The sequence below is a fragment of the Orbicella franksi genome, chromosome 1, assembly GCF_964199315.1.
Source record: "Orbicella franksi chromosome 1, jaOrbFran1.1, whole genome shotgun sequence".
NCBI lineage: Eukaryota > Metazoa > Cnidaria > Anthozoa > Scleractinia > Merulinidae > Orbicella > Orbicella franksi.
The window spans coordinates 35,305,962-35,327,147 of record NC_138145.1 but is presented as its reverse complement, the minus strand read 5'-3'; the positions used below and the strand labels follow the sequence as shown (position 1 = coordinate 35,327,147).

Genomic DNA, 21,186 nt, shown 5'->3' with positions numbered 1-21,186 from the left:
AACAAATCAATCAATGAGGTAATTAGACCTGTCAAGAAGCTACATTTTCTGTACTGGCAAACAGATCTAATCGACCTAATCATTCAGCCAGGCCCGGCGGAAGTAACATGTTCACGGAATATTTCACATTTTGTCCCTCCAGAGCCAATATTTAGAGAGCTTAAAACATATTTTGCAATACCGAAATGAGCCTAAAGAAATTATTAGCAAATGATAGAGGTGTCATGTAGATAACAGCGGAAAGTCCGGAAACCACGCCCTTGACCACTTGAGAAAAGTTTTCATCTTTGCCGGCTAAAAAACCACAAAAATTTGAAACCGCAACGGGAAAGGAAAACTTTTAGACAGAAACGGAGGGTCGCACTAGTGGGAGATAATTGACAGTACCAAATTTCAAATTTGTTTGCTTGGCGATGTCATCCCAAGCTTTGCGGGCTTGACTGCTGTTGATGCGATCGAAATTCTCGGCTCACAGGTTGAATAGCATTTTTTCTTCGTCATCTGACCATCTTTCATAAGATCGTTTTCCAGTATCTACGGGTTCAGGATCAGGAGATGATTGGGAAGACGAAAATGACGACGTTTGTGAAGCGCTTGCCTACATGGACCTGGTCGGTAGAGCGCTTTCCTGCGCAATGCTCGCATGTGAAGTGCTCGGTTGCGTTCCCCTTCCAGTCATATGATTGTAGACGGAAGCATACTGCGGGTACTCCGTGCTATCGCCGTAAAAACCTTGAAAACCTCGCTTTTCATGTTACGCTGACAATCGTTGACAGTTACCGCTGTGATTCCCATTGTTTGGCCCGACTTTTCGAAAATCTGCCTGCCCCACCCAAGCACTACGGCGTCTTTGATGTTTGCCGATTCGCAAAGTTTTTGCCAAAGCGAAAAACCTGCGGTCGCACTAGGCAAAGGCCCGCGATGACAGATTTCCACCGCAAATTAAACAAATTCTGGCAAAGATTTCCCAAGTGCGACCCATACCTATAGCACAGTCAGACGGCTCCACTCTACTTAAAATTCCTCCTCACAACAGAGCATTTTGTTTTTGTTAGACAGCACAATCAGTATCAAACTTGCTATTAATTGCCCTTAAAATAAAGACGTTTTGATCGTAATATCAGTCTCAATGCGTTTACGTAATTTCAATGGGATGTTCTGTAAAAAAGGCTTTAACAGAAAAAGAGACTCTAGCTTTCCATATTTTGCGACTCCGTTTGAACTGGCCTCTTAGGGGCATTCTTTGTTTCTGTAGGGAATCGTGAATTGATGCCGCCTCGAACAATCGTGGTGTTGAAGGAAACATGAGAGGCACACCATTGGCTACCGAGCTCCAGTTCACAGCACGAGGAAAAGGGTTTGCAAAAATTAATGAGCTAGTTACTTCTAACCATATCTTTGTTAACTAATAGAGAAAAAAACGTTAGTGAACTGAAAAACGTTTGTGAACTATTTAGTGGTTGTTTAATGCTTAAAGACCACATGCTGAATGGTATACAGGAAGTGAGTTAACCGCTTTCTCACTAACCGAAAGTGTCCCGTGACAGAGCCTCCCAACAAAAATGAAGTTACCTCTTTAACGGCTCATCGTAAGCTAATTTTAAGTGATCTCGTTGGAGGCTTCAACACATGGAAGGTTGTGCCGCGAAAGTATTTGTTATCTCTGAAGGGAGGTTTGGAAACACCAAAAGATTATTTTACTTGTAGACGACTGCTGGTAATTTTCCCAAATTATCCCAGAATCCTGATGTCTTTTCGAGAAATTCGGAGGCATTTCCACTTAGTCCCAACACGGTTATGAACAAGTGTTTGATCTCAAAAGACTTTCCTAAACTGGCGAAAACACGTCAGCTTATTAGGAGAAAAGTGTTGTCTGTCAAAATGCAATAAAGTAAGCTTAATGGAGATAAATTTGGCTTGAAACATGTAAACCTAACTTAATATTTAGAGAAGTGTTTGTGATTTCGCAAGGGAGTCCAAACTTCTTCTGAACATCTTAACTTAATTTAAAGAAGTGATGGTGATCTCGCTAGGGATTCCAAAACTTCGTAACATCTTAACTTAATTTAGAAAGGTGTTTGTGATCTCGCAAGGGATTCCAAAACTTCTTCTGAACACCTTACCTTAGTGTTTGTGATCTCGCTAGGGATTGCAAACTTTCGTAACATCTTTACATACTTTAGAAAAGTGTTTGTGATCTCGCAAGGGATTCCAAAACTTCTTCTGAACATCTTAACTTACTTTAGAGAAGTGTTTGTGATCTCACAAGGGATTCCAAAACTTCGTAACATCTTAATCTACTCTAGAAAAGTGCTTGTGATCTTGCAATGGATTCCAAAACGTCTTCTGAACATCGTAACTTACTTTAGAGAAGTGTTTGTGATCTCGCACGGGATTCCAAAACTTCGTAACATCTTTACTTACTTCAGAAAAGTGTTTGTGATCTCGCAAGGGATTCCAAAGACTTCTTCTGAACATCGTAACTTACTTTAGAGAAGTGTTTGTGATCTCGCAAGGGATTCCAAAACTTCGTAACATCTTTACTTACTTTAGAAAAGTGTTTGTGATCTCGCAAGGGATTCCAAAACTTCTTTTGAACATCTTAACTTATATTAGAGAAGTGTTTGTGATCTCGCAAGGGATTCCAAAACTCCTACAGTTTATTTAACTAGATGAATGCTGTAACAAGGTTTCCGAAATTCGCTACCTATACTAAGAGAAATACTTCAAAACTCTCTTTGGTTCTCCTGAGGGTTCCTTGAACATCGTAGTTTGTTATTCAACTGTATGAGTGTTTTTAATTTATGAAAGTTTCCTAATCATTGAAGGGTTTACAAAGATTTTACTTAGAAGAAGCGCAGTTACATATAGGTTATTTTAAACAATTATACCCATTTACGTGAAGTGTTATTATTTACGACTGTTCTTCGCGATTGTATTTTATTGTGTTCACATGATGTAAGTTTCTCCGCAGGTTCTAGAGTGAAACGTGGAGTACTTTGTTGGTGTTTTGTTGAACAAATTGCGTTTCAGGTATGATATAAGCTAGCTTTCCTGCAATTTGAAAAGGGAAAAAAAGGGACTTGCGTCCATATAGAGGTGTTTTTTTAACAGTTAGACAGGAGTTTTTTTATGGAGGGAAGAGTGTTTTTTTTAGTTTTATTAGGCAATTTCAAAGATAAAGGTACAAGACTGTCAATTTTTCCTTTTGAAGGTCAAAAAAGTCAATACCATTTTTCAAGATAAAGATCAACGCGCGCATGCTAATTGTTGTTCCTTTCCTTTTTACACAGGTTGAAAGAGAGAGTTGACTGTGAGACCATTTTGCGTCAACACTGTAATTCAGGTAGGTAATTCACCTCATATAATAACGTTAAGGACTGCAAAAAGATTCTAAGGAAAGCTTTTTTTAACAGCTCAGTTTCACGAAAATAAATAGACATATGGTCAGCTTCATATTACTTATTTCTGGTAGAAATGCTAGCGTCGGACGTGGTGATGGTTGTTGAGCATCTGACATGAGCAGTTAGAAGAAGTGTTATGCAAATGGCAACTGGAATTATGCAGTTTACAAGCGTCGAGGTCAAGATAGTGCCTTCCTGGCAAACGTTTTGTTTAGTAAAGCATATTAAATAATTAGTAGCGTTTAAAACAGATATAATTAATCAGTAGCAAGACTCAGTTTTCTGTCAGAAACTCGAAAGCCTCCAGTAGAAAAGATCCAATGCAAAACTGGCAGCCTAAATGTATGTCGCCCAGAAGAAACACTTCCCTAAAGGAATTAAAACTATTTACCTTGAAGATTAGGACAAAATAAATCACTGTGTTGAGTTTTCAGGCTATCTTCTTCTCTAATTGGAGATCACAATTACATATACCTTATCAAAAAAGTGAAAACGAGGCTATGTAGGCCAGAGTCGTTTTATTCCTTTATAATCCGTTAAATAAGTCTCTACTTTGTAACCTTTAAACCAAAAAACGCCAAAGCGTTTTAGTATTTTGTTCCATTTGCTTTTTTAGTGTGATCACGTTATAAGAAACGTGACCAGACAACAGAAGGCATTGGTAGCCATTTTTGCATATGGTCAGTTAGAAAAATAGATCGTTAGATGATGTTGTAGAGGGACCCTGTTTGGGCAAGAATGCACTTTTTTTAGTGCATCTGCTAACGAGGATTAGGATGTTTTGGATAATAGATTCTGGGTACGATTTCTCACAAGTGCCGCTAACACTTGACTCGGAGCTGCAGTTGGGATTATAAGAAGATATATGGTCTTTCATATATTCACTTGTAGTTGGGACTATGGTTGAAGGGGCAGGTGGACCAGAGCAGTTTTGTTTTCTCACAATTCTTTCAAAATTTGCAAATGAATGAACTATTAATATTGCTCTGGCCCGAGAATGAAAACTACTTCAAAATGTCTGCTAGTTTTTCGCAATGTTGAGTTTTTCTATTTGTAGCTAGCAAGGGGCAATTAATACAGTCTGGATTATAGATTCTGAGGAACAGGTACGATTTCTCATAAGTGCCACCAATACTTAAAGATATACTCGGGGCTGTCAAAAACTTATGCCGTTAAGCTTGAAGGGGGCAGGTACACCAGAGCAGTTTAAAAACTGGAATGTGCGAGCTCGAGGTTCATTTCCAGCCCTTGTTCCTCCCATTATGGACTGAGAGGAAAAATTCAATTACAATTTACAAATTAGTAGAGCTAACTCTAAGTATTGAACAGATCCGAGCATAAAATCCACTATAGTACATTTCAAATTATCTACCAGTTTCAAAAGGTAACTAAGGCAGTCTGAACCTGGGTCCGTTGCGGTATTGGTTTCCTAAAAACGCTGACAGCCCTAAACAGCAGTGGCAGTTAAGCAATTAATTTATCGTAAGTTTTACTTTTCTAGGTATTGCTCATTTTATGGCAAAATAAATGGTTTCTATAGATTTTTTTACAACAAACATCTAATTCTATTGGATTTTACTTTTTTTATGCATGCTACATCTCCATTGAAGCCTGTATACATTTGGAAGAAAAAATGCAATCTACTTTGCATTTTTCATTAACAGCTGAATGGAGCAATGAGTTCTTGTAGTCTTAGTGGCCTTGGACACAGTTCAGTTATGATACATTCAGCGACAATTGTTTCGCGGAGGGCTATAAATTACTGCTAGATGAATTATTGCATGGATGGAGAACTGTCCTAATCTTACTGCCATTCAATGATAATTGTAGTGTTTCCTTTTTGAGGTAAGTAAAATTTTTGTTTTTTCATGTTCACTAGTTAATTTAGTTATAAATTAACTAGTTATAATTAATTGATTAATTATAACTGAGTCAAATTAATTAATTGATTAATTAATTAGATTCAACGGAATTTTAATTTAATTAACTCAATTGATTAAATTAAAATTGAATTCAAAAAGTTATTTATACTCTTCCTGGCTGGCGCAAAAAGTAATGTAAAAATTGCTGGGAAAACCAGCGTTTCTTAAGTTGTGCTGGCTGGGAAAAAGCATCCCCCAAACGGTTCCTGGCTGGCGACTTCATTTAGCTATCTTCTACTAGCTGGCGGTGCGGAGCGGATATTATTTTCCCACGGTTGTTAATTATTAACTATTTATCTCTTATTGGATGTCAATTAATACTTTCGAGCAACAACAAGTCAATTTAAAAATTTTTCCCGTTGAGCACTCCTGAAATTTGTTCAAATTTCCAGTGCTACACACTAAGTGTTTTACAGAGTGATGGAGCGTTGTAGGCTTGTGGGTCTACTCAGGTGACAGCGTCTTCTGTAATAGTTGCTTCATGGTTAGATTTTAGTTTAAAACTTTAGACGAGTGACGTTAATGGCTGATAAAATGTGATTTAACTATAACACCGAAATATCAATGTTTAACAAAGGAGGATATGTAGTGTATGTTGCACTGATCATAATTTTACTGAGAATTGCAAAGAAATGCAAGCCAAGTCGTGTTTTGATGATTGAGTGGTGATATTCATAACATCGTGGTTAGCAACACAATTTAGTCGAAAGTATGAAAAAAAAAAAAAAAAAAAAAAACAAGTCGTAAGCCATTATGATTATAAGATGGCTTTAATAAAGACATCGGTATTCACGTACGCCAATTCCCCATCCACACCTTCCCACCATCCATGGCATTCCTTATTTTTTAGTCGGGATCATTTGCGGTCCCTATCGGGGATCATTTGCGGTCCGGGATCATTTGCGGTCCTGGGATCATTTGCGGACCCGTACAAAACGCTAGACCCGTGGAAAAAGAAGTTCAGTTACAAACAAAGAGGAAAAATACTTCCACGGGTCTCGATTTAAACATCCGGTTCTTCTACATCACCGACAAAATAAAAATAGCCAACTAATTTAACACCTCAAGTTTAAGGTGGTTCGACTTGAGCACCGCCATTATCAATCCAACAGAAAATCAAACTTTACTGGTGTGCTAGAGGAAGATAAAAGTTTCAAATGGGTACATTTCACCAGGATCTGAGTTTTCATAGCAACGAAATGACGCCATACCCCATTTTACATAAGACCGAATAACTTGCCATCAGGGATAATTTTGGAAGTACGACGACGGGATCTTGGACTTGACATAGTTTTCTTAACGATGGCGAGATTTTAAAAAAATCTGTTAGAGCGTTTTCGATAAAATTGCGAGTGAAGTTTCAAGGTGTCAAAATACAACAAAAACAAGTTGTTTTAAATGTTATTGCAAACCATATGTCCTCAAGACTTGACTAAATGGTTTTCTGGTCTTAAATGAATCTTATAACATCTAATTACTCGCAAACTCTAGTATGCTTCCGGAAAATCGACGGGACACGATCCCGCGTTTTATGAATTCATGATATACAAAAATGTACAATAGCATGGTGATTCGAGACAAAAGAAAATTATAATGAAGGCAACAAACAACGTGAGTGAAAATCAGCCCAATTTTTTCTTGGGTTGACTCCGAAAATTAGCAGCTTAAAAATGTTTCAATTAATTTGAAACTCTGGGATTACGTTGAATATGGATTAATCTTATTGATTAATAATCTTATTGAAATTGTCCGGTGTTTTTTTTTTTTTAATTCCCGCTTAATTTAATAATTTTAGGGGCAATTTTTGATGGAAAGCAAAGTAGCACCCCCAAAGTCAAACATTTATGTGACGGGCTATTGTTTAGGACTACTTTACAGGCCCGCAAATGATCCCCGTACCGCAAATGATCCCCGTAATGCATAACCTCTTACTAGAACCTAACTGACAAAAAAATAAATTCAAATATCTACCCATGTAGGCAATTGGCTCAGTTCGCCTGTTTCTTGCAATGGAATTGAACACGCTTTTGAACTGCAATAACACACTTGCAAAAATTACGCAGTAATTCTTCAAGAGTGTACATTCTTCATGCAATACGTCTACAAGTAAAGTTGTAAAAGAAATGGACATTAAAGAAAATGCTAGAAATACGAAGATTAGAAACATTCCAAGCTGATTTCAATCGTAGCAACTTTTTGTTGAATTAGCAAACATTCTTGGGTCTATATATTTTATGCTTATTGTATTTACATTGTTGTTTTGTTCATATTTAAGGACATTTTTCTGATCAGGGTTTTAATTAATTGATGCCGTTTGTAACCTGCAGATTCGCATCTTCGATGCACAGCACTGAGACTTTTGAGATTCATTTCGAAGCTTAGAACCGGCGCTACACATTTAGTGGGTGAGTGTCAATCTTCAACAACCCTTAAGCGTACAATTGGAGAGAGGTAAATCCTATAAACCTCCGGCGAAGATTTTTTCCAATTTGAAAGGGCGCTTTTCTCTCTGATGATGAAACTTTCAGTAGCTCTTCATTCACTCCTTCCAGAAATTTTGATTTACCAAGTGTTTCTCTGTCACTCCCTACTCCCCTTAGGAGATTTTTGCCGGTCACGTGACGTGACCATTAGACTTTAGTCGCCATGTGTTCAAGTTAGCGAGTGTTTTGAATCGCAGGAGTTTGGCAGAAAGTTGTTATTGTGCCGTTCGTTTAGCTCGAAGCAAACATTTCGGTAAGTTAATGAAATGGAAACTTGTCCAATATGCAGACGACCTCACTGCCTTTTTATCCGATTTAACATCCGCACAAAATCTCTTTAAATTACTTGATCGTTTTGGAAAACTATCAGGTTTAAAGGTTAATTATACTAAAACAGAGGCAATGTGGATTGGTTTGTGTCATGACAGCCCCAAGAGACCTTTATCTTTAAAATGGTGCAAAAGCGTAAAAGCTCTTGGGGTACGCTACAGTTATAACAAAGAAGTGTCTTTTCAGAAAAATTTTTACGACAAGATTGCCGAAATTAAAAAACAAATACATCAGTGGAGCTGGAGAGGTCTCTCTTTATTTGGTGAAGTATCAATCATTAAAAGTCTTCTTCTCCCTAAATTGGTATATATATTTTCTATCCTCTCACCTCCCTCAATATTTATATCACTGATTCAAACGATAATATATAAATTCTTGTGGAAAGGGCCTGATAAAATAACCAGAAGAGCTACAATTAATTGTTCTGACTATGGTGGGTTAAATCTCACTGATTTAGAGACTTCAATTAAGTCTCTTAGATTAGCATGGATTTCGAAAATTTTTAATCCTGAACTGTCTCCATGGAAAAGCTATCTTAGACATTTGCTCAAACCTTATGGAGGTTTTTCTTTTTTCACTGCAACTATAATATTAATGACTATCATATTAATTCGATTTTTTATTTAGAAATGCTGCGGTGGTGGTCTGAATTTCGCTCAAATTTTTCAACGGATTCTAAAGCTTTTGACTCTATAATTTGGAATAATTGTAATATAAAGATAGACGGCAAACCGATCTGTTATCATAACTATATGAATGCTGGGGTAATTTTTATCAGCGACTTAATGTATTCTCGGAACAATGTTGAATCTTTAACATAGCAAAGGACAAGGGACTAATAGGCTCAAATTACTTGACGTGGTCTGCTGTTCCTTGCTCTGTGCCAAAGCATTTAAGGAATCTCATCGTCGATAGAAACGTTTTAAATACACTTGAGTTAAAATGTGGTAACAAAGATTTTGATCCTCTCTCGAGCAAGAATAGAAACGTTTATGCTTTTCTCATTCAAGAAAAAGTCAAACATTCAAGAGGGTTCTCTAAGCTAATGTCAGATTTTAACCTAAGTGAGGAAGAGACTCGAAAAGCGTTTGTACTGGCAAAATCAGTTGCTCTTGAAACGTTTGACAATGTTTTCAGTTCAAAATTTTAAACGACATTTTGTTTTTGAATACCCGATTAGCAAAAATCGGAAGGATTCAAAGTGATCTTTGTACGTTTTGTCAAACCTCTCGAGAAACATTAGAACATTTCTTTTATCGATGCTCCTTCTCAACAGAATTTTGGACTAAATTTGAAAACTCTTGGTTGACAGTAACCAGGGAGCAAATAAAACTGGAATATATTAACATTATATTAGGAATATTAGATCAGAGATCTAACCTGCTCAACTACTTTATCATTTTAGGTAAAATTTATTTATGGAATTGTCGCAAAAATAAACAAATCCCTCTCTTTTTGCCTTTCGAAGATGTGGTCAAGAGAAAATATGAAATTGAAAAGCTTATAGCCTCTCAAAGCATCTTAAGCTTAAAACATTTTCAGGCAAAATGGAACCTAGTTTTGAATAACAATCCAATTTTTTTTGTAAAGGAGTAAGTGCTGCTTGTACATTATGTAAATTTATATGTACATTCATGATAATTCAAATAGCTGTATTGTAATTTCATATAAAGTATCTTGTTAACACGAAAAGTAATTGTGTAATTAGAGTGCAATGTAGAGTAAGATTCGTATTATCAGTTGTGTAGGCAGAGCATCTGCAGTAGTTGTTGTGTGTAATCGTAGTGTTAGTAGTAATCGTAGTGTAAGTAATGGTCGTATTGTAAGTAAGGTCAGTAGTGGCGTAAGTGATATTAGTATTGTAAGTAATGTAAGTATTGTAGATAATGTTAGTATTGTAAGAAGTCTTAGTAGTGTAAGTAATGTTAGTATTGTATGCAATAGTAAAAATAATAATAATAATAAAAAATTAACATTTCGCCTTTGCTATTCAAAGAAACATTTGGAACTTAATACCCTTTGCAATTTTCAAGAAAATCTCACTCTCACGTATACATTCATACACGTATGCCTTTGATGGAAGCGAAGAGTTTTAATCAAGTTGTTGTAACTTCGTTCATCGACCCAGGCCGTGCGGTAGATGTGTGCCTTTTGAGCTTGAGCCCGTTGTGAACTGTGAGTTTTTGACGTTTGTTTTGAGAAGAAATAAAGACAGGTACTACGGTACTGACATTCTCCTTATCGTTTGACTTTGTCATAGTAGTTGCGTTATCAAATGAAGCTTAAGCCAAATGTCTTCTTTTTAAAAACATTGACGTTTCCATTTTTACATCCATTGTTATTTTGAATTAAAATTCCATCAATTTACTACTTTTTTGTCGTTTTCTATATCATTTATCATTCCAGTACGACGTCTTAACGAGAAACAAGATAACATCTCTTCTAGTTCAGCAGGCTGGGGGCTTTTCACTACATGCAAAATAATTTTGATGGGGCCAACCATTTCCCCTGTGGGACGATGGGGATAAGATTTTGTTTGTATGTCCGAGAAGTAAATTAAAGTTTTGCTCGTGTATCGGTAATTGGCAGGTTTATCCAGTTCTCCTGCGTTATTTCATTTGCTTGAAAATTATTGTGCCAACTCAGTCTGTATGCAACAGCACAATTTATTGGTATTCCCATATATATGGATGGTATTACCTTAAATAACATGTAAAATAAACAAAAGAAAAAAAATTAAAGGTAACACTGAATGCCACTAATCACATTAAATTAAATAGAATTACAAGTTTCTCTTATATGCAATGCTTCATACACAAAATAACCTAGTTTCTTACAAATAAACGAATCAATATTATTAAATGCGGGAGATCATGGTGGCTTTCAGATATTGCAATGACGTGAAGTATATATGAAATAATTCATGTTTGAACTGCGGTTGTAAATGAAAGTGAAGAATGATCATCGCAGTAAATTTTCCAATTTAAGCAATTGGAAAGAAGAAGCCTGAAAAAATCAGGGCTTCAACGGGATTCGAACCCGTGACCTCCGCGATACCGGTGCGATGCTCTACCAACTGAGCTATGAAGCCACACATTGGGAGCGAGGTCAAGTAATTGAGTTCATATCTTCCCGTGAGGAGTGACATGATGTGAAGTATATATGACACAATGATCACCTGGGACTGCACATACCGGTGTTTAGGACAAAGACCTACGGGGGACGCGCTTTTTCATGTTGTGCGCCAGCACTGTGGAATAGCCTCCCACTTGATGTGAGAAGTGCCCCATCAGTGGATACGTTTAAAACTAAGCTTAAAACGTTTTTGTTTAATAATGATCTTTAGTATTTCTACAATGAATTTTAGTATCTTATGATGAATTTTAGTATTTAATGAATTTTAGTATTTTATCATCCATTGTAAATATACTTTCCTTATATTGGTTTCGTTATCGTTTTTCTCATTTTTATTCTGTAATAGCATTGAGATTTTTTAATGTAATGCGCTAGAAATAAATTATTATTATTATTATTATTATTATTATTATTAATTCATATTTGAACTGCGGTTGTAAATGAAAGTGAAGAATGATCATCGCAGTAAATTTTCCAATTTAAGCAATTGGAAAGAAGAAGCCTGAAAAAAATTTACTGCGATGACCATTCTTCACTTTCATTTACAACCGCAGTTCAAATATGAATTATTTCATATATACTTCATATCATGTCACTCCTCACGGGAAGACATGAACTCAATTACTTGACCTCGTTCCCAATGTGTGGCTTCATAGCTCAGTTGGTAGAGCATCGCACCGGTATCGCGGAGGTCACGGGTTCGAATCCCGTTGAAGCCCTGATTATTTTAGGCTTCTTCTTTCCAATTGCTTAAATTGGAAAATTTACTGCGATGATCATTCTTCACTTTCAGACATTGCAATATTAAGATTTCAATTTTGCCATCTTTCTCGTCGGATCTGCATCATCTAGAGTAATTTGATATATCTTCGATCAGTGAGGCTGGTCTCTGGTTATTCCAGTGCTCCATGTTCATACAATCTGTTCGTGGTAACTGGGGTATCCCGTAAGTCTTTCGGGTAGTCTCTCGGTATGAGGCTCCCGAGTTTCCTTGGAATAATCTTGAGCTCATCTGGGGTCTCTTGGGTATTTGGTTGCCTAGTTCCTGAATGGCTTTCTCCCAGGCCTTCGCGGTCAATTGATTTCGGTGACGTATCCCAGACAAACGGCCCGGAGTAGTTTTCGCCCCGGATCACGTGACCCGAAGCGATTGACCGCGGCGAAAAATTGAGCGCTAAGCCAAGGTGGATTAGGGAGAGTAAAAAACGTAGACTAAGGGAGTGGAGGAGGGGCTAAATTAGTAACTATGTGCCTGACAATTTCTTCTAACAGCAAATCTGATGTGTTTCAAGTATTACGTCCTAGTGATAATCGGTAGCATTGTTTTAGTTGTTGTTCTCCTCAAGTTTACTTCCCGAGAAAGAAATATTCTTCTGGGCCTCGCAAAACAAGCTTTTTTGCCATACATCCTCCGGAATCAGCAGTATGTACGTGTAAGAACCGCTCAGGTGTCTTTGGACGAATTTGTCGATGCAGAAGAAGAACTGGGCGCTAGTAGCGGAGGCAGAAATGTGGGAAACGTTGTATACGAATCACGTAAGTGAATAGATACTATTGGATGGGTCAAATAAAACATAGTTTCTGATGACAACTAATTGTTCCGAGAATGACTCACCGTAAGAAAATAGAAAGGACTTTCTTAGCGTAGGCTCCTCTGCCTTACGCTCTTCACACTCGGGTTTTGAGGGTTGCGGACATGTTTCTCGCTCGGAGCTCGGCTTGTGTCTTAGTCTAATAAAGGAATAGATAGGGTAATTTAGGGCTTTGGCTCGGATAGGTAAACTTTAAAGTACACGCAGAGCTGTAGGGAAACGCAGAAACTTAACAACAACCCTAACAAAATCTCTGATATCTTACAACGTCAAAAATCGCATATTAAAGTCACTGGCGATTGGTGACAACCCGAATTGTTTTTTTAAATGTATTTAGTTCAATCCCCGCTGCTCTTGAATAAACGTCCCACGAAAACGTCCAAAAATTTAATGAGCGCACCGGCGCTTTTTCAAGTAAATAGGGAAAAGTGATCTTATTCGGTCCGATATTTGGCTGTGGTTCCAACATTGTGTTGTTGTGACTGGTCCTGTAATACATGTGCCTATGATTTTTAAGTTTATGACGGGTTAATTTTTAACATTTCAAAATAAAAATGAGCGATAGAAATTTTACACAACGTTTCGATGTCGTCATGACATCATTATCAAGTGAAAAGAAAATAATGGTTCAACAGTGTTATATATGCGGTGAGAGGTGTGATTGTTCATTAACATATTTGTTTAAACAAATAGTTTCGCGCGGATGGAATCCGATTGCGTGTTCAGGCTAGGTTTCTTAACCTTAGCCTCTAACCTACCATTCTCAGATAAACCAAACGTTTCGGGCTTAACCCTTCTTCGACTGAAGAGGGGCTCAGAGAAAAATTTGACACCTTTAAGAGCATTTTGAGCCTTATATCCAGCATTCTTTTTGACCTGTTCAAGCACGACCGATCCCAATGACTTTTAATGGTGTGAAAGTTCAGAAAAGTTTAGCATTGAAAGTATGTTACTGCCCGTCACTTTACATCTCATTAACTAAAACTTAAACCGAACCTATAGCTATATGCTACAACTTTAATTTTCAACTGCTGTTTCGGTTAACTGAATGGCAACATGGTTTACATGAAGACTTATACTACAAATGAATGTACCGATTGTTGTTCAATGCAAGACATGAACACATTCCTTTCCTTTATCGGCTACATACAAATGTCCATCTTTAGACACGGCAACAAACTGAGGGGACTCGAACCCAGTGATGGTTGTAACATATCTCCCTTCCAGTGTGAAAACTTGCAGTCGACCGGCATTACTGTCACATACAATTAAATTGTCGAACTTGTCAACAGCGAGCCCCAGTGGGGCCGTCAGCTTTTCATTAGTGTCCCCCTCAGCGCCAATATCGTAGAGGAAAGTTGCATCATCGTTGAAAACTGATACGCAGTGTTCTTCGCCATAAGAAACGAAAAACTTGCCTTGGTGATGAATTGCGAAAGAAGGGGAGCCATATTCGTATGGATCACCAAGGCTCTGAAGTAACGCTTCTCCATTGGGTGAGAGAACTTTAACAAGAGCATCATTGCTGTCACACACGATCACGCGGCCATCACGTGCCACTGATACCGAATGTGGGTCCTTTGTGTGCGTCATAAAATACCTCACGAAGTTTCCACCCTCAGTACACAGAGTAATTTTCGCACGATCAATGACGACGACGTCTCCAGAAATGGAAAATGCCACTGACTGAGGAAGTTTCAGTCTCTTGCCAGAGCATCTTTCTCCAAACCGACGAAGGTACTTCCCATTAGCATCATACATCTGTATTCCAAAACAACGATCTAGAACAGCAATATTTCCATTCACTTGACTAATTGCAACATCTCGTGGTAACACAAGTTTTCCGTCTCCGTGAAACAAGGAATGTAGTGATGAAAGCTTTCCCACTTCTTGATCATGTATTTTAGTTCCTAGATTACACCCTCTTTGGTACTGATGTGGAGTTACTTGAACACTCCATGGACTATCAGTCAGCGGTTGTCCATTAACGTTAACCATGACGTCATGTTGGCCAGCGAGTTTGGGGGTAAACGTAACTTTGTATCTGCCATCGTTTTCATCTGCGAATTCCGTTTCTAATTCTTTACCCAGTGGGCTCTGAATTCTCACCTTCACCTGGTCGTTCTCATGATAACATTGTTTCCCTTTTGAATCTCTTGTGAGAACTAAAATCTTTGTTTCCCTTCTAACAACAGGCTCTGTTAAACCGTCTGCGCTTGCCTCGGTCTGTGATGGATCGGTGTTACTGACAATTAACTGCCCTGGACTACGATTTAAAACACTATGACATAGATCTTCGTCTACAGCGTAATTTACAAAAGGAAGAACAAGTGCTTCTGTTTCTTTCGAATTGAGAAGATCTTTGCAGCGACCAATAATCGATTTCTGTTCTTTCACAATTTCCATGTCAATGTTTCTTTTCAGAACACATCTACCGTGTTCCACTGGGCTTGTTAATTGCGTTGCGAACAAGTCCAGTTTTCGTTGTTTTCTTGCGTGATGTTTTTGTTGATGTCTAGAAATGTCGTTGATCCTTGTCAACACTGCTTTCTCGTGCTGTTTCAAATTTTTAATTAGTTTCTTCACAATTGCTTTCACGTTCTTACGGGCTGCGTGAAGTTTTTCCTTTCTACTCTTGAAGAGATCTTCACTTTTTTGAATCTCATCTTTACTCGCTGAGATTTCGTCTTCTGCTTTCTTCAGAATCTTACCAAGTCGCTTCTTTCCTTCTCGAGCAGCTTGTTTGATGTCAACTACATCATGTTGCGAATGGCGGTCATCATGACAGATGGGGCAAATACATTCGTTGCATTCGTCGCAGTAATGAAGTAATTCTTCTCCTTCGTGGCCCTCCTTTTCGCACATAACAGGTCCTTCTAAAAGATGTTCCAGATGTCCTTTCTCAAGCAAAACATTTCTGTGATCCCTGGTAACCCTTAAGCGGCGGTGAGCTCTCTCGCAGGAAGAACAAAGGTAATCTTTGCAAACAAAACAGTACGAAATTACCATCTTCCCTTCGTTACAATTCATGCACTTCTTCGCCGCTTGATGTCCTTTAAACACAGTCAAGATCTCCTTGAATCGATCCAAGTGAAACGAAGTGGGAAAATCACTGAATGTGTTTTCTTCCGGGATTGGAATCGATGTCTCACAAATGACACAGCTAATTTCGTCTTGATGTTGTCTTCTACCAATACGTGCCAAGTTATCGAGGCACATTAGACAGAATGAGTGCAAGCAAGGTAAAGTCTTGGGATCTTTAAGCGTTTCCGAGCAAACTGGACATTTTGCTGTTACCTCGAGATCTTCCCAACACAAACGCGAAGCCATGATGTGTTCTTGGCTTCTTTGTGTACAGACATCACGTGACGATCGCGTGTTTTTGTTTCGTTTCCTCAGAAACGAAACGGTATTGTTTTCAGTTCAGGGGTGAACTATGTACATAGTGATTTGTAATATCCAATCAGAGTAAAGTTCGTAATATTTAATGTAAATACGGCAGCAAAATTTCAGCCAAAACTCGGTGCATCGTGACAAAATGTGTCATTTGCGACATTTCAGTGAAACTCTCGTTTCTCGGTATTATCTTACACAAGATAACTGCGAACTGGACTTGATAGTGATAGTCAAAAAGAAATATATTTTCGAAGTAGAGACACCGCCACACCACGCGATTTGACCACCAATGCGATATCTTAAGCCGATGGAAGCAGTTTGGACAGTTTTTGTTTTCCGTTTCAGAGTGATTTATTGATATAGTGAGTATGAATGTTATCAGGGTAAACGCTTGTAATTCACAGGGTAAACATGTTCAGCAAAAGTAACTTCTCGAAACTAAATTTTATTTCGTGACGCGGAAAGAAAAGGGAATTAAAATGTCACGCAGGTAGAAATAATTGGCGACTTAAATGTTTCTAAGTCTTACTGAAACGATTTATTCTAGAGAAACGAAGATACCTGTTTCCGTGCTTGATTTAAATGTGATTAAGATCACAACTACGGCGACATAATTTTGGTCAATCAGAACACTCGTCAGGAATAGCAATCCCGTCCCGGCTATCTTTAAAACGTGAACGAGGAATCAGATAATAGGAATGGGGAATGGGGAACGGGGAACGGAGAATCTTTAAAATGGGGAATCTTTAAAAGCGGGAATCTTTAAAATGGGGAATCTTTAAAAGCGGGAATCTTTAAAATGGGGAATCTTTAAAAGCGGAAATCTTTAAAATGGGGAATCTTTAAAAGCGGGAATCTTTAAAACGGGGAATCTTTAAAACGGGGAATCTTTAAAAGCGGGAATCTTTAAAACGGGGAATCTTTTTTAAGCGGGAATCTTTAAAAGCGAGTGATTTGTTGTCAACTACTGTTTCGACTTTCCGTCCTTGTTCCTGTTTTTTGTGATAAAAACGGCTCCAAACGACCCTTCCCCTATCACATCTTGTTCGCCGAGATCATTCCACTTAAACTGTGGAAGACCTTCAAAGCGACCGATTCTTTCTTCTTTAAAGTGAATGCAATGAGCACTTTGAAATTGTCTTCGCATGACTGCATGGCGTAGAAAGAGGTATCATTAAGCACGCAATGACGGATTATACGCGAAATTCGCCGTCACATCGTTCGGGCATCGATCATCGAATTACTTTATTGCTGGTTTTCAGGGTCACGCCATTCAAAATAAATCAAAATCAAAATCAAAACAGTGCAAATGATAAAGTCCAGAATCTTGAAGAGAAAGAAGGTAAATATGCAAAGACTTTCGCCAAGATTCAGGTCACAGCAATGTTTCTTACGCAAGATATGCGGAGAATTTTTTTACCCAAATTTATAGAGATTTTGATGGAGACGCCATGCTGGCGCCCATCCGGATGGCGGCCCGAAACCAACAGAAACATCTGTCACTGAGTTTTGCTACAAACGCGTGAATTTATCTCTTCAGGAACTCAAAAACATTTTAAATTAGTACTTTTTCTAATACATGAACTGTTCAGATAGCCAAATTCACCGAAATAAGTCACTCTTTTAACCAACATGACAGCTTTCTTGCCCGTCATGTAAATGCCGCGTCACGCAAAAGCTTAGAAATTCAAGCGTAGTCTATTAAAAAACCAAGAATCCACTTGGAGCAAAAATTTGTATGACTATTAGTTTTCAGCTGCTCTTACACATCATGAAAGTAAAATCTCAGGATGATTAATAGTTTTGTAGTTTGAATTTTAGCGACGTCATGTGAAAACCAGATTTAGGGGACTCTTGATTTATCGATTAAACAACCAAAAACGTGTTTTCCTTGCTATATATTTGTCGTTAAGTCGTAAGTCCTTCCATTAGCACATAAGGCTACGACAAATATCCATCGCTGCAAAACTAAATGTCAAAGTCCGGAGTTAGGATAAATCCAGGCAGTTCGATTCTTTGGTCGGTCTAGCGGATCTCAAAGAGTGAGAATCGAGATTTAAACCGCTCCACTATCCCGCTAAACTGACGTGCTTTAATAGCGTGCAATAAAATTACAATGAATAAATTCCCCAACTGTCTCTGTACCTGTTGAGTTGATACATGTGACAGAATAAATAGCTTCCGGTGGGAAACTGAGAGGTTCTCGTTCACTTTTCAGTAAAGATTAACGCTATTAAATATTCCCCACTTTAAAGATTCCCCGTTTTAAAGATTCCCGCTTTTAAAGATTCCCCATTTTAAAGATTCCCGCTTTTAAAGATTCCCCATTTTAAAGATTCCCGCTTTTAAAGATTCCCCATTTTAAAGATTCCCCGTTTTAAAGGTTCCCGCTTTTAAAGATTCCCCGTTTTAAAGATTCCCGCTTTTAAAGATTCCCCATTTTAAAGACTCCCGCTTTTAAAGATTCCCAATTTTAAAGATACCCGCTTTTAAAGATTCCCTATTTTAAAGATTCCCGCTTTTAAAGATTCCCCATTTTAAAGATTCCCCGTTCCCCGTTCCCCATTCCCCATTCCCATTCCCTGATTCCCCGTTCCTCGTTTTAAAGATAGCCATCCCGCCCCTATTCTGTGGCTGTTTACGTGAAAAGAACACGCATTTGGTGCGTTTGGACGATACTACAGATACGATATATCGTGGAAGGTAACTGATTCATCATATTGTATTTTAATTAACGCTGGTATATTGCAAAATAGGCACAACAATGGCTTTTTTATGAGGTTTTCTTTATATCGTAGATGTCGACATTTGCAGATTTAGTTGAATTTCTCGAATTTTCCGCCACAATTCCAGTAGCTTTACTTCTTAGAGCGCGCTTTTGAAAATAAGAAAATTTGTATTTCGACATACCGCGGCATTTCAAGAGCTGGTTTCCATGGAAACACCGATAGCATTTGTATTCTAGCTTCATAATATTCAAGCGAAAGTGGAGGAATAATTGCACAACTGTCGTCACACATGAGGCGTCGTTTTTGAAAAGAAAAATATACTGCGTCACTGACAACGAAACGTAGAGTGCCGCATCCATTCGAATGAAGGACTGCCCCGCACAGAAATGGAAAAATTATGCGTCAAATGCTTTTGCCTCTTAGCTTTATTTAGCCTCACACACAATACTTTGAATTTCTGAAAAATTTGGCGGGGCTGAGCGGCCCGCTTCCCAAAGCACTTACCCTATTTTAGACCAAAGTCTGCGATTTTTCTAACCTATTTATGGCCTGACCCTTAAATTAATACCCTGTTTCAGACCTGCCGTAGTTTTTTAGTTCAGAATGATGTTAAAGGTATTGTGAATGGCTTTAGTGGCTGGTCTTACCGATAATGATGAAAAAAGTAGCTTCTTCTAAAAAACATACCTAATTCAAGACTAGAGTGCAAAAACCATACCCAGTTTGAGACCAAAATGACCAAAATCGATACTCTACTTCTGACTAAAATGTCTCAAAAAAAAAATGTCCCTCTGATGCTGGACATACCTATATAGCCGATATAAGGGAGCACCCCCCGCCTCCCCTAAGGCAGAGTCAAAGTGAAGTATCGCAAGTAAATACATTTCGAAGCGTGTTGACTGTAATACTTGATACATGTGTAGACAACTTAAATTAATTGGCCCCGCACTGATCTGCTCAGTTGTCAGAGCCTGGGGTTTTTCGGCCAGGTCAGGTTTAGTACTGAACCTATTGTAAAAGAGAAAGGTAGATTTATACTAAAACTCGATTGAAACAGACCTAGCCCGAGCTGTTGACATAATGAAGGCGCGAGCAAAGAGAATTTATATTTTGATAATCAACGTTAACAAGCTGTTTTCCTTTTTTTTCGTCGCGGTGTTTTCTAAAAGAAATAGAAAACATGTTCACCGTGTTACTATCGAATAATAGAAACGCTCGTAAAAGTTTGGGAGAACTCGAAAAAGCTGTGGAAACGCTCGCCTGCGGCTCATGTTCCCACCGCATTTTTCGTTCTCCCAAACTTCCACTCTTGTTTCTATAACTTGATAGAAACACGGTACACGTTTTTTTATTTCTTAAATAGTAAAATGGTGGCGAAAAGTAATCTAAAATGTGTGAGTTTTTCAAAGGGCTACAGAAACCGAGTGGTTTTTTATTTGTTACATATTGCAAATGAAAATAAAAAGAAGTATTATTTATAAAGACTATAAATTTGGGGCTCTCCATCGTATTATTTTGTGGAGTTTTATTCTTTCTTAGTTGCAAATGAAAAAATAAATAAAAAATAAAAAAACACATAAGGCATTTGCTGTATTCACGTGGATCACGTGAGGGAAGACAAGGGAGAGATATAGAATGAACTCACGGAGTGTAGGACGCGCCCTTTTTTTCTATGATCCCCTCGAGTCCTCGAAGAAGTGAACTAGCTATCGAGTCCCACAAGGCCAAGTTGCACACAAATCAGGGAGGTTTTAGTTTCGCTTGGGTGAAAGTACTTTTCACTGTCCTGAGCTTCCCTGATTTGACCTTTGGTGAAAGCCAAAATTAAAGAACAACAAGAAGCTATTTCTCAGAAAGAAATGGTGTTTCGTTTCCGGAAAGGTATTCAAAGTCTGAGAAAGGCCGGGGTTTTGATATCTTGAGCATGAGAAGTCCTGGGGTGAGGGGGATATGTGCTAATGCGCCAGCTTTCTATCACGAATGCCGTTCACGAATGCCGTTCTCTGATTGGCTACGCTACTCACTACTACTCTATTCTGTGATAGATAGTGAGTAGCGTAGCAGTGTTCCCTTGTTAACAAAACGACGGCCGATTCTCCGCGTTTTCGAAATGTCTGCGAAGAGGATTTAGATTAAGTTTTGAACGGCTAGTAGATTTATACTAAAACATTTAGATTATTCGCTCTCGCTTTCTA

General features: G+C 38.1%; 1 protein-coding gene and 1 long non-coding RNA gene across 2 annotated transcripts in view; one reads left to right on the top strand and one right to left on the bottom strand.

Moving 5' to 3' along the window:
• Positions 1-5,274, top strand: part of LOC145480852 (uncharacterized) — an 8,695-nt gene extending 3,421 nt beyond the window's left edge. Inside the window, exons 3-7 of the long non-coding RNA XR_014048563.1 lie at positions 1,256-1,357; positions 2,975-3,033; positions 3,294-3,346; positions 4,462-4,510; positions 5,069-5,274. This is a non-coding gene — a long non-coding RNA (uncharacterized LOC145480852). The remainder of the gene's footprint in view (positions 1-1,255; positions 1,358-2,974; positions 3,034-3,293; positions 3,347-4,461; positions 4,511-5,068) is intronic.
• A 6,419-nt stretch (positions 5,275-11,693) lies between these two features.
• On the bottom strand, positions 11,694-16,916 carry LOC145480050 (E3 ubiquitin-protein ligase TRIM45-like). The gene has a single exon (XM_081458543.1). It carries the CDS (start codon positions 16,194-16,196, stop codon positions 13,971-13,973), a length of 2,226 nt encoding a protein of 741 aa, XP_081314669.1. The 5' UTR covers positions 16,197-16,916; the 3' UTR covers positions 11,694-13,970.
• Between the last annotated feature and the right edge of the window lie 4,270 nt (positions 16,917-21,186).